Consider the following 24,757-nt stretch of genomic DNA (forward strand, 5'->3'; position numbering starts at 1 on the left):
ACTTTTTTGCCTTGAAAAGAGACTGCTAGGCATCACTTCCTCCCAGGCTGTGTGTAACCCCCAACAAGCTCTTCCAATTAAATGCTTGAGTATGAATGCCTTAGGTTAGGCTATGGTTGGAGGTAGGGCCTGACAGCCTGAAAGAGGAGGGATTTGTTCACAGCCCGAAAGGGTCTGCCTGGGTGGCACAGCACGGGGCAAAAACCTCCCTACTGAGCCTATTTTTAGGATACTAGCAGAGCATAATGAGCTTGCTAGCCTGTAGGTGCCTGTGCCAAGCAGTGGCTAACTGCTCTGTGACCTTTACCAGCATAATGTGTGTGTGTGTGTGCGTGTGTAGCCTCAGCTAAAGAACACACCACATGTCCCTTTTCACCTGTCACCATGGTTGCTGCGTGTGCACAGACATGTACATTACACACATGTGTACATGAGTGGACAGAGGGCAGTATGGGTAACTGTCACAGCGATTTCTAGTGGTTGAGAAATTCCCTGGAAGCAGCACTACATACACACACAAACACATCCACACACACACACACATACTTTACCCCCACATCAACAACGCCTGCAGCATCTACTATAAATCTTCTATGAATTCTTGCACCCTGGCCGGTCTGTGGTGGTAGCAGGTAGTGTCTGTGCTTCCTGCTCTCTGTCTGTGCCATCAGATGCAGTAATGTACAGCGTGGTTACTGAGGCAGAGCCACTGAGCTGGGCAATAATGCATTAATACTGGCTGCCTTTTCTGCCCCAATAAACAGCCCAGTCTGCAGTGGGCAAGACCCTCTTCTTCTCCCTCTAACTCTGCATCCGTCTGTCTGTCTGTATGCCCACAGTATTATTAAACTGATATATTGGGGATTTGAGTCGTGAGGCTTCCTGAATGAACACAATAAATTGTATCATTTTCTTTACACATTTTATCCCTTTGTTAGAGGTCCAGTTTTGAAAAATTCCACACAGTTTGATATCATATCTTGCACAGTTCAAGAGACGCTGTCGAAAAGAAAATCATTAAATAAACACTGAGAACTGAGACATTTTTGAGTGTACAGTAGTGGAATGTAAAGATATTCAGCAAAAACATCAATCAATGCCACATTATACACATTATACATACAGTATGAGATGCATGTATTTATATGAACACCTGCACAGTATGATGTCATCCAACCAGCATCATCAGTGCTACCTTTTCGAATCTTGTGATATTAAAGTTTTGTAGACAAAGATTTGGATTCAGATCCATGATCTACTTCAATACAACAGTTTGTAGCATCGTTGTACTTAATAATCACATAATATTAATATTGTATGAGAGGGTGACACAAAAAAACCACAAAACAACGATAACACTCCATATGTATGCATATGTATGTATACCATTATTTTCTCCCTCTCCCCCCTCCTCCTGTCTCTCTCACTCCCTCACCCCTACTGTCTGAATCTCTCTCTCTCTCTCTCTCTCTCTCTCTCTGTCTCTCTCTCTCTATTCTTTCCTCTCTGATTATCCTCAACAGAGCATCTCATCTCTTTTGTGCAGAGGGTTATTTTTTTCTCACAGCGAAACACTTCCCAGAACATGCTCCTCTCTCTCTCTCTCTCTCTCTCTCTCTCCCTCTCTCTCTCCATCTCTCTCTCTCTCCCCTTCTATAATTCTCCCTCTCTACCACTCTCTTTTTAGGAGTAGTAGTAATAGTAATACCAGCAGCAGCTAAAAAATCACCACAGCTCCATCTACAACTAATGGAAAGCGACCCTCCTGTTGCCGTCCTCCGTCTCCCTTTTCTCCTCCTCCTCCTCCTCTTCCTCTCTCTGTTGCATGCTGATTTATTGAGTTAACAGCCAGGCAGACGTCAGCCGCCACGCTGCAGTGGGGAGGACAGTCGAAGAAACTCATTGAGAGGTTGTAAGAAAATTTTTTTTTTTAAAAAAAAGTGACGCCGGCGGTGGTTTAATAAGGAACTGTGGGCCAGCTGAGGACTGATCTGAGCCCCGCAGAGGGAAGGCAGAACAGAGACAGAAGGCAGGCTGAGGCTCAGTTGCATCGGGGTGGAAGCTGCTGAATAGTTGGATGTTTAACAGGCTACTGAATTGCTGTGACACCCTCCATTTGTGAGCCTGAGGGGGAAAAAAAAAGAGAAGTCTATGAGGAAGAGTGAAGAAGATGAAGGAATAAAGTGATCACCCCTCCTTCTCATGTGACGTCTGACAGCGTCTCTAGGCATGAGACCGTGTCTATGCCACGCTACGCCTCCTGGGCTGCCTCTGCACAGTGACCTCCTCCACGTCGCAGCACCGCATAGTGAAGTCTTGGCGCCGGTTTGTGCAGTCACGGACACCCAGGGGGCCACCCTGACCCTGACCCCGCCGCGGTGAGCCGCCGCTGAGGACCATGGTCCTGCCGTCGCTGCTCAAGCTCCTCAACGTCTTCCTTCGCCAGTCGACCTTCGCCAAAGCAACCGCCGCCGCCGCCGATCACTGCCGCCCTTCCTGCTGCCCGGCTGCTCTGATGCCGCGCCCGCCCGGCCTGCCACTCTCTTGCCGCCGCGGGTGGGAGGCGAGAGAGCAACCACAACGTGTGCCCGCCGAAGAGAGAGAGGTGAGACAGTGAGGGACGGCTGAGGTGACTGAGGAAAGGCTTGTCTGGTGGACTTCTGCTGGAAGTTAGGGGGAGAACAAAGTGTAGTAATGAGTGTGTGTGGGAGGTTAAGATGGACAAGGCAGGATGGAGCAAACTTTTAGCTGATGGGTTCATTAAAAATACTTTATTTCTAAAAATGATTAGTGAGAATATGTGAAACAGTATTATATCTTTTCTTGTTTTTGACAAACGTCCACCTCAATGCTAGATGCTTGATGTCATTTCAGTGGAATTTATTGCAGTATGGAGTTGTGAGATATTCTATTTACTATTTTCATAGTTAGAGGCAAACAACAAGGCTGGATTCTGTTGCAGTGACCTTTTTAAATGTCCCACGCCATATTCTACAGTGGTATAAATTAATATGAGCACACAGATAGAGAATGGCTGGTTTGAGGTAAAGTTATACAGTAACAAAAATCTTCCAGTCGGGCTTCAAAGTATTTTTGCAAAGTTGCAGACAGAAGTATTTCCCTTAAAACAACACAGTGGTGTGATAGGAACATTTGACAGTTGGTATCAGTCCCTTCATGCTGTTGTTGGTTTGTTCTTTAGCCTGCGCTTTCTTCAGGCTAAACACAGTCACTTTCTATCACATCAGCTGTAACCAGCAGGACATTGAGGGATGAAAAAAAGTGAAGCCACTGCCCTACATCTATTGTTTCTAATAAAAAGAGAGTCATGATTCAAAAATGATCTGAAATGATACCAAGTAAAAGTTAAATGGAATTTGTTTTTAGTTCGGCCATGACGAACGTCAGAAGTGTAACGATACTAAGTGAGACGCAGTGAAAAGTGCGTCCTCAACTTTAGTGCATGCCTTTTTTATAACAGTTGACGCAATAGGTTTTCATTTTGATCCAAGATCCACAATAGAAACATCCATCTTAGACCGCAGTGTTCTCAGTCTGCTCCTTAATGAAACAGACCAGTCAGTCCAGATAAAACGCAATCCCCATAAATCTGTCAATTCAGTCTGTTGGTATAATATTGAAAAAACAACTTTTAAGCGTTGAGAAAACAGCAACGGCATGAAGTTAAGTAAATACAATAACACAGAGTTATTATAAAGGTTTTGAGACATTTATGGGAAGCTGTTTTGTATTAAAATAACAGAAACCAATGGTGCGTTCAGTGGTTTTCAGTAGTAATGTGTATCAGGTTCAGGGATCTAGACGTTTGAGAAACTGGGTAACTTGTCGTTAAGTGTCCTTGAGCAAGGCATCAAATCACTCTCAGCTGCATGTTCTGTCTGTGACCTTGACCTCTGGAGGTGGAGGGTGGAAGAAAAAAGTTTAGTGGTGTAACTCAAGGATTACCAGCACATGTACTTCATAGGATTTCCTTTAAATTGACTCATGTATGAATGGTTACAACAGCAGTTATGTAAATAATGAAGCGCACATTTCCATCTCTGACCAGCTGAATTACTGGCAGACTCTTTGTAGAACAGTCGATCGGTGGTCAGCTGAAGTTGAGCTTAGATTGGATTTAAAAATGATGCAGCCGAGCCCAATAATCAAGCTGGCAGCCTGTTATTTTGCCTCATTTGACGTCCATACTACACTAGAGATGAGTCAACGGCGAAGAAAACACAAGGAGCAACCGGAGCTCGCTGACCAGAAACATTTGGTTTTGATCGCATATACACACACAAACACACACACACACACACACACACACACACACACACACACACACACACACACAAACACAAACAACAAACTGAGGTTAGATCTTTCTGTCTCTCGTCTCAGATACATCCAATAGTCACGGATCAATGGTCAAACAAGGGAGCGCATTTTCACCCTACTCTGCAGAGTATGTAGTCGTGATACAGACTGGCAGTCAGATATCCAATTCTGGCTCTGGCTCTGTCTCTCCCTCTTTCTCTCTCTTTCTCTCTCTCTCTCTCTCTCTCATTCTCTCTTCCTCCTACACAGCTTTCAGACAGGTCCTATTTGACACCTGAAAGCACCCTTAGTTTTAAACGTACCTGCTGCCAGTGTTCAAAGTTATGCAAGAATTTGGCGAACCCAGAAATAGGACACAGCCGTGGATCCGCATTACATGAGATGTGTTTTTTTTTTGAAAGCAATTAAAGAGACAATCCACCCTCACGATTCTTTAGTATCTTTGCCCATATATGAGCGTCCTTTGTGTAGAGCCAGCAGTTATTAAATAGAAACTGCCTCCATAATATCAGCCTTTGTTACTGCAACACTATTCATAAAGTCTGTGTCGGTTTCAATGAGCAGCCCTGGGGTTTGCTTCATACTTTACAATAGAAAAATATTACATGTGTCATGATGGCTAACTAGAGGAGAAAATCATATTTTTATCTCACAGGCCCTCAGACTGACTCACATCAGCCTACAGAAAAACCCATATATATGATTTTCTTGCCGACACCTTTGTAACATATTGTTGATTTTTGTATGGGTTTGTTTACTCTGTATGTAGGGAGATAACAGCAAAACTGGGATCACAGTGGCCGCAGTCACAGTCGGCACCGCTCCGTTTATTCCGTATGAAGCTGAACAACCTGGAAAACTCATGTTGTTCAGAAGAAACCTGTTCGAAATCTTTGCAAGCTTCCACAGAGATCTCTCTACTGACTACATGAGGAAAGCTATTTCCTGGGTATTTCAGAATGAATGAGAAGCTGATTCCAACTGTTCACAGTTACTTTAATCTAAAACTTTAACTTCAAATACTACAGGAATGAATATCTCCACCTTTGAATGCTTTGAGAGTGGCTGCATCCATTACTGAAGTCAGTTAGAAGCCCTCAAATCATTTTACTGGCTGTTTTTAGGCCAGTCATGTGAATTTAACAGAATGAAAAAGTATTGAACAGGAAGATATGACTTTACTGGGTAAAGCACTGCAGCTGCAGAGACCAGAGAGTCTCTCACACTGACCAGAATATGTCTCAAGAGAATGACAACCTGTGCCAAACACCCTGATGTATGTTTACTTGAGTCATTTCAACCAACATTTTTCAGAAGCTCCAGATTCAGATCTGTAACAACACACCAAACTAAAATAGACCCTTCATAGCTCTAGGGGTAGAGATGCCCTGCAGACAAATATATAAGAGTCTCAGCACCATGCAGTCATAGTCATACCCAAATGTGGCAAAGCAAAGCCTGACACCTGAAGCAGGGAGGATGAAGGTTGCGGGGCGACGGAGGGAGAGATGCTGGGATGCCAAGGGAAGGTGAGGTAGTGTAACTCTGGTGTTTCCTGACTCCCACATGTTGTACAGTACAACACGCCTGAAGGCAATTTGCAAAGGCACACTATTCTCCCTGCCAGCTCTGAGATGAGTGTGTACTGGCATTGTAGAAGTCCACTTCTTCCTACATTATTAAACCACTGCTGCACTTCTTTTTAAGTAGAAACATTTTGAAGAATTGAGCTTTTCAGATCACAGATGTTTTTGTAGACTAACGCAGATGCTGAATGCAACTACTATGTTTGGGTGGGCAGACATTCTTAATTTAGCTTAATTTGTAGGTATCAGTATGGTTTCATGTGTGGGAGCTTTCCTGTAAGTCTTAATTTGTCTGGGGATATGTTGCTCTCGTGTGTGTGCGTGCGCGTGCATCACGAGGAGCTTAGCCTTCACCAAAGTGGAGGTGTTGATAATGACGAGCAAAGCTTCAGGATAAAAAAAAAAAAAAAATCACAGTGATATCTCCTCTGCGTGTTTTCCTGGCTCGGCTCAGCTTGGTTGGGATTAAGAAACCTTCTGAGAAGACTTAATATGCACCCCGTCTCTGTCACCCAACTGTGAGAGAGCTGCATTTTCTGGTGAGAGGAGACTGAAAGGGGATGGTGGGGAGGGGGGAGGTGTGGTGTGATGCTGTGATTATCAAATATGAGACTTTCCCACCAAGATCACTTGAATGTTACCCGAAATTCCCCCCCCCCTCCCTGAAGTAAGTGAATCTGATATTCTGCAGAGACTGGCCAAACTGTGGTGCAGCTACCTTCACCAGCATCACTGACCACGACAACAGCTTCATGTCGGTCTGTTGGTAGAAGCAATAAGAGGGAGTGAGAGAAGGAAAGAGGAAGAAGAGGGAGTGAGAGAAGGACAGAGGAAGAAGAGGGAGTGAGAGAAGGACAGAGGGAGAACAGGAGGTGTAGGTGGGAAGGTTTGCAGGCAGGTAGAAACACAGAACAAAGATCCAGTTTGGTTTCTGAGCCATCACAGCCACTCCACAGTAACCCCATGCATTATTATGTAAATTCATCTGATATCACCTCCCAAATATATGTTTTACCAATATGAATTTTTGGTTTTGTCATTTGATACTTTAGTGAAATGCTTGTTTTGTTTGTCATATCGCTGTCGGATCCTCACGTCAAAGGTAAAAGTGAGAGAGGCAGATACAGCGATGAGGGATGTTGGTTGTTGTCATGCTTTATGTCATCTAACATGAGATAGTTACAGACAGTACATGAGATTGTTTAAGCAATATGTGTTTAACAAATATAAAAAAAGCGTTCTCTCTTGTAGTTACAGCTGATTTCAAAGAGCAGCCTTGTCTAAACTGTCAACACTAGCAGCAGTTTTCCCCGACACTAAAATGACTCATCCCACTGTCTTCCTCTGCCACGTTCAAACCAAACACATCATCTCATGAATTTGTAAAGCTCACGAGCCACAAAAGATCCGAGCGGTTTTAAAATCTATTTCCATATCTCTTAAGAAGTGCAGTTTATGTGTCATGAATAAACAACATGTAGTCAAACCGCCCGAAGGAAATAATAAGGGAATATGAGTAATGTTGCACTTTGAACGCACGTTAGATTTCTTTGAAATGAAGTTGAAGGAGGTCAGCCTTCACTAAGTTTGTGAACATTTGTAATGCTGTTTGAAATTTTGTAATGCTGCAACTTGAAAAGAGTTGAATCTACAAGTCAATAGTACAGCTGGGTATCATTAGATGTTTTTCAATATATGTGCCTATACATTACTGATCCGAAGTTTCACTTATGTTCAAGTACAGTTCAAGTTTCAATACTGTGAAGGATGTAAACATGTTTTACCAACTGAGCCATGAATACATTGACTTTGATTAGATTAAATTAAGGTTAAAATCAGAGAAGTTTCCTACTTTTCATCAGTCAAAAATTTGGACACACTCCTGTTCAAGAAGGTAGATGTGTCCAAACCTTTGACTGGAGCTGTATGTGATGAAAGAAAGAGGAAAGAAGCCAAAGAATTAAGCTGTGGCCACATTTGAGAAGGTACTTAAGAAGTATTAAAGTCACCATGTCAGCAGCTTTGCTTAACGAGAGAACAAAAACTGGACTTTTAGGCCACATGATGACATCTATCAGTATTTTGACTCATACAGGGGGTAATTGGATGATGATGACTTGAGGTTAGAATTTCAAAACCCTCTGTTTCTTGGATCTGGTCTCTCAGATGATTTTCCAGGCTCATTCATGTACATGTACATTCATGCATCCGCGCTATGCACGCTAGCGAAATGTGTGAATCAGTGTGCGTGTGGATCTGCGCCAAATGTCTCTGAGACGCCAGTGACTCGGATAATAATCTCCGAATTAGAACGATGCTTAGTGAAGCAACGGTCTGTGAGACAAAGAGACGAGCTTTGTACTCATGCGCTGATCCCAGAGGAACCACGGGACATGTGAGCAGCCTTGTGTGTGTGTATGTGTGTGTGCGTTGCGTGACTTTACACCTCTGTATTTATGCGCGTACTACGAATGATGTCACAGGTGATCTCTTCTCTCAGCCACCCTCGAGACCACAGCGGACCTCTATGCAAACACACACGAACAGATTTACATGTGTGTCGTCGTGCGTGCGTGTGGCTGCTCTCTAACATGCACAGATGATCCTTTTGACTGCAGACTAGTGAACTTGTGCTCATACGCACATATGCAAAACAGTCTTGGTTCAACAATGAATTGTACATGATGATTGCTAGGTCAAGCAGCTCTTATGTAGACATACAGTGAGCCCATCCAACAGTGAAAGCACTGGCCTCAATCTTTTTATCCATCTTCAGCCCACTCTTAACCTCACTGTGGAAGGAGGGCGCTATAAGGGGTCAAAGTCATAGTAATTTTCCCAGCATGCACCTCATAGGTTTCAAAATAGAGCATTATCATGGAATAATCTACTGTAAAAAGGGTTTAATTGAGGCTGTATTGCATATAAAATTCATATTAGCTCTAACAGTATGACACACCATTGCTGACTTTAGTTTTTTTTACTTTGGTAACATCTATTCTCGTCGGCCTAGCAAGATGTCTACACTCTGACAGGGCAGAGTACATGTACAGTATATGTAATATGCATAGAGATAAATGCATTCAGTGTTTTCCAAAGCTTTCTGCACATACATGGAACATACCATGAGTCCTCCGCTGAGTGTGTGTGTGTGTGTGTGTGTGTATGTCCCTCTGTGGCTCCACACACTAGCATCTTTTATTCAAGTGCCCTGATTCCATAGTTTGAATCTAATGCATGATGGCATCCTCTGATCACATGCATCTCCCTTTAAAGCCGCATGAACAGCAGCTATAGCTCTATACTAACTCCCATCAATAATGCAAGATGTGTGCTCTGCAATCAGTGTAGGGTATTTCAACCTCATGTGAACAGTATGTGATGTGTAAGATGTGTTTATTTTATTTTTTTATTTTTTTCTGCAAACCTGGATAATACAGTAACAATGTGTCCCAAAAAGAGATGAGGTGGAGGAGGACGAGGAGGACGAGGAGGAGGAGGAGGGGGGTCTTTCAGGATGTTTGCTCTCGTCAACAAAGATTAAATCCCCTGATGGGTTCTTGTTGAACTGCAGTTTCTGGACTTAAGGGCACTCTATCTCTAGTTTGAATACTAGTAGATGAAAGCAGTTTTCTTCAGACAGAGAGAGGAGATTAAAAACTTAAGCTGAGAGTCGACTCTGAAGACTCAGAAGTCTCCTTGCGCTGTAGATTAAACGCGTGTGCATTTATGTGTGTGCGCGGACCATATGTCAGCAGCCCTACAGCAATTGCTTGTGTTTCATTGCTGTATTTATATTTCAAGTCCCCCCTGTACAGGAGAGAGAGAGAGAGAGAGAGACGGAGGCAGAGAAAGATCAAGACAAAGACTCAGAAAGGGTAAAAAAAAAAAAAAAAGAGAGACGGAGATGGAAGGAGCTGAGATCTTTGGAGAAGATACGGGGGACAAAGATGGAGAGAGATGGAGAGGAAGAGATAGCCGGAGAGAGGGGGGGGGAGCAACCTCCCTAAGCGCTGATGGTGCTGATGAATATTGGAGGAGAAGGCTGCAGTGAGGAGAAAGAGGAGAGAGAGATGTAGGGAGAGAGATCAGAGCTGAGGAAATATGCTCCTTTGTTATGTCTTAATGGGAACTGTCAGAGCTGGAGAGAAAAAGGTCAGCCAGGAAGGCAATCGAGGCGACAGGCAGATATCAAACTGATACACACACACACACACACACACACACAGAGGCGCAGGCATACCCATACACATTCACAATCCTACTCATATACACACCAAACTATGACACTACACTAACTGTTGGAGGGACACAACTTGTAATACTTTGGACAAAAACAAACAATTAGAGATATTCAATACTTTCCAACTATAGGCTATACAACAGGTGTCAAACTACAGTAAGTACATTTCTGATGTGAAATCCAATGCCCCCTGCTTCTGGCCATCTGATGACAGTCTGAGGGACAAATGGACTTAAGTCTAAGTCTCTTTTATATCTAAAAGGAAAAAAAAAAGAGTCTGCTGCTGGGTGCTGCTTTGGCTTATAGGATTTAGAAACCAAATCAAGAGGTGCCCTCGCAGGCAAAAATGGAGCAGCTTTGTGGCAAAACAGGGATAAGAAAAATCCAAAACTACTTTTCTCCTCTGAGATAATGATTATTTCCTTTAAACAGAATTTTTGTTTATTTGGTATTTCATCTGGTAACATAAAAATGTAAATGCAACGCAGCTGCCCTGATGCTCCAGAGAAGAGTCACCTTGGTATTTCCGTGTATATACACACACACCATTGTTGAAAATGTTGTAGAATATTTTTTTAAAGCCTTAAGATTATGATAATGTGGTAGTGACTTTACTTCTCTTATTGCTGGCTCACAATGTGTTTTTTACTCTGAAACCAGCAACTGTTCATTTGAAAAGATGTTGAGAGTCTTTCTATTGATTTCAAGGATAGACCAGAGTAGTATTGTCTCCACGTTCACGCAGGTCTTTGTACATTTGTTCATTTATTTTTTATTACAAGAATCCAGTATTCTTGCTCCTCTACATCATGCAGACAGCAGTAACTGTTCTCTCTGAAAAGCCGAGTTTGTCCACTGACTGTGAACTTATCAGCCGATGCTATCTAATAAAATCACGCTAGTCTTTTGGTGAAAGATAAAGCCGCTGGCCAATGTCAAAACCTTATGTCCTCGTGTGTGCGTGAGTGTTCCGGCAAAGCTGCATGTGTGTGTGTGTGCGTGTGTGTGTGTGTGTGTGTGTGTGTGTGCTATAAGAGGAAAAAGTCCTCCAGTTGTTTATTTGACATGCAAGTGTAAGAACAAGGCCGAGAAAAGGTTAGGATGAGATTTATCCAGTTAGCTGACCGGCTTGAATTCAGGGTGATGAGAGGGAATGAAAGTCTGTTTAAATGTGTGTGTGTGTGTGTGTGTGTGTGTGTGTGTGTGTGTGTGTGTGTGTGCGCTTCACATGTATATATTTGTCTCTATGTGTGTTTCTTCCCCTTTACTCCCTGTATTTCATGAATCAATGCATTTGTGGTAAACACCCAGGAAGTGAAGCTCTCATCTCATATGTCATGCCAGGATACAGACATGTGCATCTTTCTCTGTTGTGATATTTCCATCCTTTGAAAGTGACAGTGAACACCTGTCTTCCATCCTGCTCCTGCATCCCAACAATCCTCTCTGACAGGCATGTTATGCTCTGCCTCCTGTCTGATTTACACGTTTTTTACGGGTAAATTTCTTCTAGTGATTTCATTTAGTTTCTATTTATACACCGGTGATGTCATGTATTTGCACCCGATGGTGAGTTGGATTATAAGTGCATTTTAACAGAGATTTTATGTCTTTTTTATGCGATCCAAATAAAATCTCAGCTAATTCCCGGTATAAAGGAGATTTGAGTGTCTTGTTTGTGTGCGATTGTTCAATATATAGAGTCAGTCTCCCAGTAGGAGCTATGTGCACATATACACCTTTACCAAACAGACACGATTTGATATTGCATTATTAAATGGATATCAAACACATATGAGTTATTGCTCCTGAAATAACAGCCGCATGCTCTTGAGTGCTGGTGGTTCACAGGCCGCTCTGTTTACAGTGGAAATTGAAGCCTCTGAAATTTTTATGTGCTTCTTTCTCTGTTGTTTGAAGGTTGTGCTTGCCAGGCCAGGCTCTTTCTAATACTGAGTGTGGGCATGAATGAGCAGTGCTGTTTGCTCTAGATGGGGTTTTTTCTCTCTCTCTCTCAGCTCTCTCTGCCTCTCCTATACCCTCCATCTTTTTGCTTCATTCTCTAAAACAAATCTATGTTATGTCAAAGTAGTGGTGCAACTTCACACTTTGCCCTGGGGCAGAGCTACACACACACACAAACACACACACATACACATACTGTGCATCAACAACCATGAACACCTACACACACATTCTCTCTCTCTCCTCTCTCTCTCTCACACATATTCCAACACTTCCAAGCACACAATAGTATGACAGTTCATTAATAAAGTATTGAGCGATCCATTGTAGTGTTACCTGCACCTGAACAATAGAATTGGAAGAAGAAAAATGCAGTTCTACACTGCAGTATATTTCTCTATATCTGTGAAATAAGCTTTTATTTTATATTGTTGCCTTTAGGGTTGTGAGAGTCTCAGCTCAAAATATCTAAAGTGGCTATAATTTATATTTTTATTGAAGTATCCCGTTTTTGTGTTTGCGCATGTAAACATCATATCTCAATTTCAGAAGCCTGGATAAGTCCTTATCCTGGTTTTGATAAACCAGATTATGCTAGCTGGAGTACTGTTGCATGTATACATCTTATCCCAGTTTCTGACCGCTTAGCTTCACAGGCACAGCTTCAGCCAAGTGATGTAACAGAAACAAACAGTGTGTCACTTCTGGAGCGATGAGGATACAGAGTTTTGTCTTTTGGTGATGAAAGAATTAATATGCTTGGCAGTTTAGATGACCTTTTCAAGTCTGTAGTATACAGGCTACAGGACCCTTCCTACGCAGTGGCAGTGACAGCCTGACACCAAAGTGGAGGACATGTTTAATATTCCCTGTCACCCGCTATAAGCCAAAGTTGTCTCATTTTCAATAGCCGCAGTCAAATTAATTTAAGGTTAACAGTTACACAGCCGGTTTGTGTTTGAATAACCAGATTTCTCTGTGTTCCATGTAAACGCCACATCCCAAATATGATCAAAACCAGAATAAACCTCATACTGATGATACTCAAGTCCATGTGAACACAGTCAGTGATGAATCTACAGGGAATCATCATCAAATTCTGCAGCTCCCCTCAGCTCTCCTTGGTTCACTCTCAGTGCTCTCATAGCTTTGTTTTTTGGCTTTAGCAGGCATCTGTTTTCAGAGCAAAAGCTTTTAAAAGCCACTGTACATTACAGCAAACAGACACAGATAGTGACAATCTGGTGAACATAGTGGAGCGTTTAGCAGCTGAAGAGCCAGAAATTTCCCTCAGGAGTTGGTAGAGATCAAAAACAGAGCTAAAAGAGAGTGAATATTTACCAGGTGGACAGGTGGCTCCCAATGAATGATAATGTTTCTCCACAACTGCTGGATGTGTTAATAAGCAACTGCTTGCTCATCAGTTCGTCATATCAACTATAAAGATGATGATATCTGAATTTTGTTTTAATAGCTTGTTGCTGCCCCCAAGTGGCCAATAAATCTGTCATTGCAGGTTTAAGGTAAATTTTCCAGAAACCTTAAAAAGATGCATTCATTATTCCACTGTTTTTGCATTTATCCGAAAAGCAGTATTGATACGAATTGAAAGAACTGAAAGACCAGGGTGTGTTGACTCTCAGTTGGATCAGCAGTACTAACAACACTTTCACATAAAAAATTTGCTATATGGAGCTTTGAAAGCTTTATCTTGGTGCTCAACCACTGGTTTTGTCACCAACATGCAAAAACACTTACCAACAAACATACATTCACATACCCAACACATATACTGTGAAAACATATGATATATAGTACAGTATTTATATATATACATCAGTATGCATATGCTTCCACAGACATGTAAAGTGCAAACACTCCCCCTCACACAGAAAAACACACAGAGCCAAAGTGTGTATCCATGCTGTGCACTCCAAGAGTCTGCCTAATGAGAAGTCACTTTGATTTTCCAACAAACAAAGAGAGGAGGGGCTGATAAGAGGCTACTAGTTTAACTCCTCCATTGATGCATCAAGGCTTTAGATGCAAGGGATTGGTATGTGCATTTATGTGTTGTATTTCATAGTGACATAGAATAAAAAAAGGGCAGTTGGTAACCACTCAGCTCCTATTGAAAACATCCAGATGACCATGCAGCATTTGAATGAAATGTCTATGAAGATTCTCAGTCATCCAGGTCATGGTTATGCGGTCATGGCTGGACTTCTTGGTTGTAGATACTTGAAGATGTTTCGCCTCTAGTCTAAGGGGTTTCTTCAGTTCTAACTGACTGATGGGGAGTCCCAGGTATTAACCTCTGTAGGGTCATTACCAAGGTCATTGATACTTGGTTCGTTAACGTTCCTGGCTGTTGTGACATCAGTCGTTAGAGACGTTGGAGTCACCTGAGGCCAGGCGTAAGATTTGAATTGTTGTTAAATCTCCTTGGAAGGAATGAATGGACAGCACTGTAGGTGGGGGATAAGTAGCGTCCTTCTCCCCTCTTTCCAACCATCTGTCCTCCCTTTGACCGTTTGAGTGAAGTCTTTGTGTCCATGTTGCCATGCCATATGAAAGAGTTTTTGTCAGTGTGTCTGCACATGTGTGTGTATGAGGTTTCACACATTCAGGGATGAAAATGGACACTGTGCTTCAAAACTCCAAACATCTAACACTTTTTAACTAGACCAACTTCCCTGTGACTGATACAACACCACAGGAAGTGAGGGGAGCTTTTCATATGACACACACTCCCATGATGCTTTGAGCCTTTGGAATACAGTTGATTGAAAATGTCCTTGGTCCTTCACTCTAAATTGAAACAAAGAGCCAATTGAGAAGATTGTAATTAATGTCTGGCTAAAAATAACACTATAACTGAGCTCAGAGGAGGTTTTTTTCTTTTAGTTTCTGTATCCATTTGTCGGCATGCTTGGACTGTAATTGTTTTTTTTTTTCAAGTTTACACCCATCTACACAAGCATCCCTGCCAAATGAATCTCACACTATGTGAGAAATGGAAGCCTCCCAAAACCACCAACACCCCTACTAAGCAGATGGATGGTCCGTGCTGCCTGACTGCCTTCAGCTGCCGTTAACCTCATGCCATGCACATTTTTTTTTTGTCTGCTCCCCTCTGAGACCCACACAAAGTTTTCAACAGGCGGGGTGTCAAGTTTAATAAAAGCTACAGTGTGACTACAGAGAGCTGAAGTGAAAGGGGCTGTTGGGTCGTCCAGTTCTAAAGAAAGTTGACGAAGACATTCTCAGATTCTGTCTGGTACCAAAGCAAAGTTCTCCACGCTTGAAGGAACTTGCACCAGTAAGTTGTGAGATGTACAGTACAGTATCTCTACCTTTTTTTGGTAGATTTCACAAAGTGACACCTTCACTTTTGTTGCAAATTGCCTCTCAAGAGATAACAAACTGTTTGTTTTAAGTGCAAAAGACACAGAAAGAAGGTTGTTTGACTGCACTTTGACTTTCCAACTTCACTTTGCTTTTAAAGATCTTCTCTGCCTTTGGCTCAGTTTTCTACACGGACAGAAGATTTGATTGAAGATTAATGATGGAAACGTCTTTGGCTGCTCAGTCGTCACCCTTTTTATTATTACTATTTAAACTTTGTTGCCTGTAAAAAAGGTGAGTCATCATCTTCAGAGTCCTCAACTTCGGGTTCAGTCAATACCGTAACCTTGTCTTGCTTTCTGCTGCTTTGTAACAGCGGCTCCTTTTCTCTTAAACAAATTCTTTACTTTATCTTTTCTTATCAGCTACACAGAGAAAACTTTAAGGAGAAAATCTTATCAAAAAGTAATCCATCTCACCATCTTTCTTTTAATTTCCTTCCGTGTAGTATTTACTCTCTGGCCATTTTAGCTTCATTAATCTTAAGAAATCTTTGGTGCCAACGTACTCTTTGACCGCCTTTGGGACCAAATTTATCCTCTTGTCCTTCTCATCATTCTTGCTTTCTCATTAAAGCAAAAAAATTAATAAGAGTAGACATTTAAACTTGTTATATTAGTCTTCTACTATCCTGTCATTTTGTTGAGAAGTGACATTGCAGAAAATAAAGAGAATATGACACTAGTGATGGTTTAGCATGCAGGTGCATACCATGTGTCTGACATTTTTGGTTTCAATTTGATTTATCACTTGTTACAAGTCATTTCCTCTTGTCCTCTTATCTGCTCTCCTCCCAGTCTAAACCATGCAGTGTCATATAAAGCAGATTTGACACTGCATCGGTCTAATGAACAGCCTCAGCTTAGTCCCGTATTTAAATTTGACTCTTGAAGGAAAAAAAAAATCCAATTATATCTTTATGTAGCTTTTTTTGTGAGGCTGTACTATACCAACCGATACTTTGATCAATACTCTGGTTGGATGTCTAATTTAATTAATTTTCAAAAGTTTTAAATCAAGCAGTTGAAGGAGAAAATTCTGCACAGTCAACCTGACCTAACCCCAGCGTGTCAGATGCAGTCCAGGCAAATCCCATCAGTTTCAGGGATAAATGTCAAACCCAAGCTAAGACGATGTGCAACATTGGCTGATGCTGGACCGGGGATTCCACTCTGTACACTGAAGACAGGGAGAAACAGCGTGTTGTGGGGTGAAGTGAGAAAAACATCATCTTGATAGCACAGCCGGACCCCCCGTCGCCCCGAGTCCTCCCCCTCCGGCACTGTCCTCAAACACAACTCCACTCTATCTGCGCTGAAATGTGTCTCGACATCTGCACTTTCAACAGTCCTCATGGCAATGTTTTTTTAGTTTCACACAGATGGCTAAAAATAACCCACAAGATACTCCAGGAGGCGACACACAGCTGAGAGGGGTACTTGACTGAACTGTAGGGGTGTGATTGTGTGAGCGCCCACACAGATGTCTGTTTATGTGTGCATGTCTTAATACAAATCTGTTTGTAATACTTATAATAATGATCATTATTTGGGATATGTTGCCATTGAAAGACTGCAGACAGTAGAAAACACTTAATCGTTTAAAGGGAAACTTTTTCAACCTGGACCCTATTTTCCCATCATTTTGTGTCTAAGTGACTAATGGGTCACAGCAGCTTTTGAAATTGGTCCAGTATTGAGCGAGAACACTTCAGCCAGCAGCTGTGAAACAGGCAATCCTTTGGGGCAATAGTGCCCTGTCAATGTGCATCCAGTAAAAGTGCTTGTTAATTGTATACAGAGATGTGCAGAAAGCCCAGTATTTGTATTTGTATCTGTATTTGTTGAGGCAGCAAAATTATTTGTGTTTGTATTTGAATAGAAGTGGAAAGAGGCTTAAAAATCCTGTTTTTGTTTTTATTACGCTTTAAGTGTTACAATAAGTGTTTATAAATAAGCTACCTTATGAAGGAGGTCCCCACACTGGGTCTTGAACTGGAACTAACAAATATTTTTTAAAATATTTGTATGAAACAAATATTTGTAAAAAAAAACCCATTATTTGTGCTTTGCCGAATAATGTATTTGTATTTGGGCACACCCATAATTGTATATTATAAGAAAATAGGGTCCAGGTTGAAAAATCCTGAAGTTTCCCTTTAATCTGTTCACTTTTTTAGACATCTGTTCACAACATAGACAATATTTATGTGAGAGTACAGCAGCTGTCCCCGATGGGCCACTGCAGGTGATCCTTTGATCAGAAAACAACAAAGCACAGAACCTGATGCAACAGAGAGTTTCTGGCAGTGTGAAACCAGCATGACAGGAAATGCCAAGTTCACACATCAACAAAACTAAATCATTAAAATCATAAAACCGCTCAGTAATCAAAGGCAGGCGGTGACGATGCAACAGTTTCCAACAGCGCCACAGAAGACGATGCTCGTAAAGACGCGTTTATGTCTCTCCCTGTCACGTTTTTCATCACAACATCTCGATAACTGTGATAGACACCATGTGTTTATGCCTTTTTCTAACATCCTCGGTCTTATTCTTGAGACTGTGTCTGTTGAAGTAAAAACACGATAAACAGATTTGGGGTAAACACAGCTGACGGGGGTTCCTGCCTGCAGTTCATAGGCAGCTTACAGAAGCTCTGGAAAGTTCCCACAGCTGCTAACACCGATCAGCCCCTCAGATATTTAGTTTACTGAGGACTACTGATGCATGAAGACCCCAAGAAACTCTGAAAAACTTTACACCAAACCAACATAAGCAAACTCTGTTGAATAGTCTGACGTTCAGATGCTGAATACTTTGAAGTCATTTCGATAGATTGCAGGAAACTAGCTTGAGGTTGTTGGAGGATTCGGTCGGTTGTGTTACTCATGATAAAAAGAGAAGAAGAAGAAAGGAAGAAGTGGGAGGAGGTGGTTGTCTGGCTGTGTGTATAAAAAGTGGACACATATAAACACACTCTCGCCAATACACACATGCACACACCTATTTTCCTGCCCTCGGAGGATCAGCTGCGTTATGCTGCAGTGTAGTCAGGTCAAGGAATTCACTTAAGCATTGATAGAATAACTTTACCACAAAATAAAAGCTTAAAAATGCTAGCTTTTTATCTTTTTCCTTTCATTTTGACAGCTGTTGGAAAGTTCGGCATTTTAAAGGCAATATAACGTACAACATACTGAAAACAGCAACTGATGTCTTTTTACCACAGACCACTTGGATCAAGAGAGAACTTAGAGAGATCACACTAAAATCAGCTGATAATTAAAGTTTGATTTGACGTTTCATCCAACTGCAAATAAAAGCTAAAGTATTCCATGTATAATTTTGCTTGCATGAAGAAATACATGAAAAGTTGAAAATAAAGTCTTTGAAGGGAGCCGGAATTATGAAGACCTGCTTAAATATGAAACAGCTGGCTCAATCACAGAGAGGATAAACACTGAAATATTTCTCGCTTATCTTTAATATATCAAGCAAATGTGTTTTTGCCAAATTTCGGTTTCTATAAGAGCAACTCCCAAGGAAACACTGAGAGAATGAGGGATATCAGATCCTCACATACCAGATGTTTTATGGATGGTTTAATCACTGGGCCGCAGTAGGTGGAATAGAGGAAGAGTGATAATGAAAGTGCGAGGGAGGGAAGAAAATAATAAAAGCGTGAGGGGAGGAAAGGTGACTGAGAGTTAAAGAGAGGAAGATGGAGAAGTGAATAAGAGGAGGAGAGGGAATGAAAAAGCGGCCTATCGCGTGGTAGAAGAAAGGAGAGCGAGACGGGAGGCAGGATGAATGGTGATAGGTAACGGGATGAATGAGAAGTGACTGGCCTGCTGGCTATGTGGAAGAAGAGAGGGGAAGGTGGGGAGCGAGCATCGCCGGACAGAGGACAGACCCACGGAGGCAGGAAGAGATGAAATTGGAACAGAAGAATGATTTTGCAGGTCAAGGGGAGGGCGGGAAGAAACAAGAACAAGAGAAAGCAGAGCGAAGAGTGATGAAAGCTAAATAGAATAAATCGAGGAAAAAGCACAGAAGTGAGGGAAGAATCATGAGTGTGACATCAGGGAATAAAGGACTCCGAATAATATCTCAATCAAAAACTGCACTTTCTTTTATTGATTTATCTTGTACTCTTTCTGTCCTTTATATCCTCTGACACAGACGCACACACACACACTCCACTCTCTGGAGATTGTGTTGGAAGTCAGTCAGTCTGCTGTACTAGTCACTGCCTCATAGGTCAACTCTACCTGCATGCAAATGTGTCTGCTGGACCGGTGCTGAATCTTTACTCAGAGCTTTACTCAGAGCTAACAGCGATTGTTTGTTCTAGAACAGTGTAGATGCACTGTGAAACATCTAGAAGAGCTTTTTAAAAGTGGAGAACAGATGTGGATAGACATTTGCACAATTGACATTTGTCTTGCAGAGTGACTCAGAGCTGGCAAGCAGTATATATAGAGGTTGAACAACACAATATGCAGTACAAACCTATACAATATGTGCAATGTCTGTACTCAAGTAGGTTAGATTTAGAAGTCAGCTTGAAAGGTGATATTTACACATTGGATAACAGTGTAGCCCAAAATTTACCAGCAAACACAAAGAGCCTGCTGATGTCTCATTTTTGTAGCTTATTGATTCCTTTCGTTCCTTCTCCCATAAAACTGGGAGGTTATGCATAAAAATGGCTACAATATCTACACAATTCACCTGATGTGCATATAAACACTTGAACACAGTAATTTCACCTCACTATTTGATTTTAAATCCAATGTGTAGGAGAGCAGAAATAACACTCCTCTAATGTTTTTTAACTGCATTGTAAATGATGTACTATCATTGTAAAGCTGTCAGAGAGGTAGTGATTCACCTCTACTCCATAGTCATCACTAGTGCATTATATTGTATTTGACATGAAGAAGCAACAATATTTTCAAGCCACCTTAGTTGTGTTTAATTTCTGCAGTCAGTCCCTCCATTGTTTGATGGTGAATACATCCACACTGCCTGCTGTCTGTGTGACTACAGGACATAGTGCTTGAAAGTCAGTCAAAACTCACTTGTGGATTTGTCACTTGCACTCTGCTGCTCGGTATTTCTTTCTGTCCTCTCTTTCAACACGGCAGCCGAGCTTCTGCAGTTCACTGTGTGATTCTATTAGCCTGAGACACAAGGCAGGCTGTGCTAATGCCTCTTTATACTGATTCATTCCTGCTCTCACCCGGGCCGAGTGCAGAGCAGACACTAGAATACATTACTGCAAGTTAAGCTACTTAGAAAATGCACCATAATACCCGACGTTTCATTCCCGGTGTGTGTTTGTGTTTTAATGCACTTGTGTGTGTGTGTGTGTGGGGGGGGGGGGGGGGCAGAGGAAAAGGAGCTGTGTGTGTGCGCGCATGTGTGTGTTTGCTTATAAGCAGTCACTTTTGAGTCAAAGCCCTGGTGTCAGAGAAGCAAGATGTGACTGGAATCATGGTGTGTGCATGTGTGTGTGTGTGAGAGAGCCTGCTGTGTGAGTTTATATGCATACATCTATGCATTGTTGTGTATTTGTATATCTTGAAGTGTGTGTGTGTGTGTGTGTGAGTGGGGGGATCACGCTGGGAGGGTTACCTTAAGAGGGTCAGCACCTTCAGAACAGCTCTCGTCATCTTCAGTGGACACTGGCTCTATTGCTGTAATTGCAAAACACTCGTGTGTGTGTGTGTGTGTGTGTGTGTACGTGTGGTTTGCATGTTTGTCGACTCATTTTCCATCACGCTACAGCTTTATATACACACTCTCATGGTGATACAGCTCCTATCTTCTCTCTTCCACCTTTTTCTATTATTTTTTTCATCACATTTCCCCTCCTGGCTTTCTCAAAACCCTTAATCACCCTTTTTTTTTTTCTTTCTCCCAATCCTTCTCCCCTCTTCCTTTACTCTCATCCCTCCTTCACTGTCTCCTATTATTCAACGCCTGATTGCCTCTCTGCCCCCCTCTTCCTCTACTCAGGTGCTGTCTCTGGGTGCAGATGTGTTGCCAGAGTACAAGCTCCAGGCTCCTCGCATCCACAAGTGGACAGTGTTGCACTACAGCCCCTTCAAGGCAGTGTGGGACTGGCTCATCCTGCTGCTGGTCATCTACACCGCCATCCTGACACCCTACTCAGCCGCCTTCCTCCTAAATGACCAGGTGGGCTGGACTAAGGTTAGAAACATTTAGAACAGATACACACGCTATACACAACTGTCCTCTTCTGTATCTACATTGGTTTTACAGTAATGGCCACACAATTTACATACTTTCAATCATATTATCAGCTACAGGAAATATTAAATCAGGAGTATCTTTATATATCAACTCTGCTTTCCACAATAAATGAACAGAGTAGAGCAGGAAACAGTGAGGCTCCGCTGTTCTGTGAGGATGCCCTTTGAGTGACAGAATGTCTTCTGGCAGATAGTGATAAATAAGGCAACATCACACAGAGAAGATGAACATGGCACTGAAAAGTCAGACTAAATAAACGTAGATAGCGTTGCTTAGAACAATTAAACAGCGAGTCTGTTCTAGCTTTTCTTTACTGTTGATTTATGTGATGAAGCTTCTCCTTCTCTCTTCACCTGAATCCTACCGAAAGCTGCTTTTGTGCCACTTTTTCAGGTTTTGTCTACTGTACACACATACTGTATGCAAATTCATTTGAAGGAGCGAGTCACACAGAACTGTTCTATTTTTAGTGCATTAGATTATAATTCTCTATTCCTGTCCTTTTTTTCTCTACTCTCTTCTATATCCTCCCTTTCACTTCATGCCTCTCTTCTCCTCCCATCCTCTCCTCTCCTCTCCTCTCCTCTCCTCTCCTCTCCTCTCCTCTCCTCTCCTCTCCTCTCCTCTCCTCTCCTCTCCTCTCAGGAAGAGGCAGGCATGCAGAGTTGTGGTTACTGCTCTCCTCTCAACGTGGTGGACCTCATCGTGGATATTATGTTCATTATCGACATCCTCATCAACTTCAGGTGTGAGCTGAGACAGATGAATAGACAGTATCAGTATGAACAACTCTAGCAGAGCCATTTGTTGTACAGCTGCAGCAGTATCTGTGGTCAAATTAGTCTTAGTAAATACAAAAATGCTACAAGTCTAATTCCCAAATCCGGTGCTCTGTACTCATTAATGTTATGTTATGTCATGTTATCAGAGCTGGTTGTAAAAGAAGAAACAGCAGTAATAGCATTAGTAGAAATAATGGTAGTTGTATTTCCGTTAAAGTGAGACAAAGTATTAGAGAAACAACTTTTATTTTATTATCTTCTCTCTTCCTCTCAGGACAACATATGTGAACACTAACGATGAGGTGGTGAGCCACCCAATGCGTATCGCCGTCCACTACTTCAAAGGCTGGTTCCTCATTGACATGGTGGCTGCCATTCCCTTTGACCTGCTCATCTACCGCAGCGGAGAGGAGGTATGTCATGATGGAGGGAGAGAGGGAGGTGAAGAAAGATGGGAGGAAAGGCAGAACCAGCCCTCTTACATGCTGCAGAGAAGTTGCAGGTCATAAAGAGCACAGCAGAGAAATATCGTCGCTGCGCCGACATGGTGTCTGCCATGTATGCCGGTGTCTTTATCTCTCGGAATAAACAGCAGATAACAAACAGAGAGGTACAAAGGGGGAGGAGGACGAGGGAGTCAGGGAGGTGGAAGATAGGGAATAAGAGGAAGAAAGAGAGGCAGAGGTGGTTTAGTTTTTGTTTCATATTTTAATTGTTTCCATGGGGAAGTTGACTTGCAGTTGACTGCGGTGGAGCATGAAAATAACACATGTCTGCCTGACATCACACAACACTGTGTGCAAAACACTAGTAACAAACCAGTGAAACAATGAATCAACAGATCATAAATCAGCAATAATTCTGATCATCAACAAATCACTTAAACCTTATCTGGTTCAAGCTTCACCAATGTGATGATTTGCTGTTTTTTTATGCTTTGACATAATTGTAAATGTTATTATAATTGTAAATATTTGAGTTTTAGACTGTTGGTCAGACAATACAAGCAATTTCACTTTAGGCTCTTGGAAATATCACAGGCATTTTTCTGTATCTTTAAACCTGTTCTCTTTCAACACTATTGATTCATCACTGAATTGTGAAAATGATCTGCAAATTAAAGTTTTTCTCCAGACACTGTAGGAAACAAAGAGCCCAGCTTTGACAATGTGTGATTATGCATGAACCAGAAGGTGTTGTCTTCTTAAAACTTTTCTTTCAACAAAACATCAACAAAATCACACACTGATGTCTAGCAAGAAAATGAGGTAACAACTCAGTTCAGTACATCAAACAGTTTAAACCTGAAGTCATTTAGTGCTGATACACAAAAATGGAAATAAATCAACAAAGTCTGTTTACTGCTCCATATGTTCCATTTCATTTACATCAGGCCTTAGATTTTTATACACAGACACCAAATGCAACCTTGCAGTGATGTCATCACAGGTGAAGTCGATGACTCAGTGAATATGGTCTGATGTGAGATTTGTGTTAATATAATAAACTTTCCATCACCACATTGAAAAATTTAAAAAAGAAAAAATCATACTTTCATTGAGGAAGATGTGGGATGAGATATGAGTACTGCAGTGCTGAAAACCTCATATTGTCTAAAATGACACAGTAAGAAAGTCAGACAGCTGTTATGCTGCCACGTTTCATCCACACAGCCCTACTATACATCACCACTGCATTTTTTAATTTCTCTGCTTCTATTTTGTGGCAAACACCAGCTAAACAACCCAGTGTGTCTTTTTACATGCAACTTCAAAGTTTTGTACCTCTGCATATTCACACCTGCTAAATCAACCGGCACCACACAGAAAGAGTTCTCTTTGAAATTTGCACTCGGTGCTTGCCTTGGTGCTCTGCAAACCGCACTTTCTATATAATAGTTGTGTGAAGAGCAAAGAGAATTGTATGAAGAGAGACAGAAATCAGGTGAATGCATTTAAATTTGTGCATCAAACAGATAAAAAGTTGTACAATAATGAGAAGAATCCTTGGTAACATCCCCACAAGATTCAGTATCTAACAGAAACATGCAGTGACACACTACAGCGCAGTTAACTCCACTACAATAGGTGAAGAGTGAAGTGATGGAGATGTTTTTCCATCACTTCAGATTTTAAAGCTTGAGTGTGG

The 24,757-nt window shown here is 41.8% G+C and overlaps 1 protein-coding gene across 7 annotated transcripts in view; it reads left to right on the plus strand.

The window, feature by feature from the left end:
• kcnh2b (potassium voltage-gated channel, subfamily H (eag-related), member 2b) overlaps nt 1-24,757 on the plus strand; it is a 243,079-nt gene that overhangs the window by 195,461 nt on the left and 22,861 nt on the right. For 5 of the 7 annotated variants that reach the window (XM_042398707.1, XM_042398706.1, XM_042398713.1 and 2 more), the window contains 3 exons: nt 21,570-21,764; nt 22,473-22,573; nt 22,884-23,022. In XM_042398707.1, coding sequence (XP_042254641.1) covers nt 21,570-21,764; nt 22,473-22,573; nt 22,884-23,022 — 435 coding nt within the window. The remainder of the gene's footprint in view (nt 1-21,569; nt 21,765-22,472; nt 22,574-22,883; nt 23,023-24,757) is intronic. The other 2 variants (XM_042398708.1, XM_042398711.1) reach the window with 1 other exon arrangement.

The sequence above is a fragment of the Thunnus maccoyii genome, chromosome 21 (genome assembly GCF_910596095.1).
Source record: "Thunnus maccoyii chromosome 21, fThuMac1.1, whole genome shotgun sequence".
NCBI classification, from domain to species: domain Eukaryota; kingdom Metazoa; phylum Chordata; class Actinopteri; order Scombriformes; family Scombridae; genus Thunnus; species Thunnus maccoyii.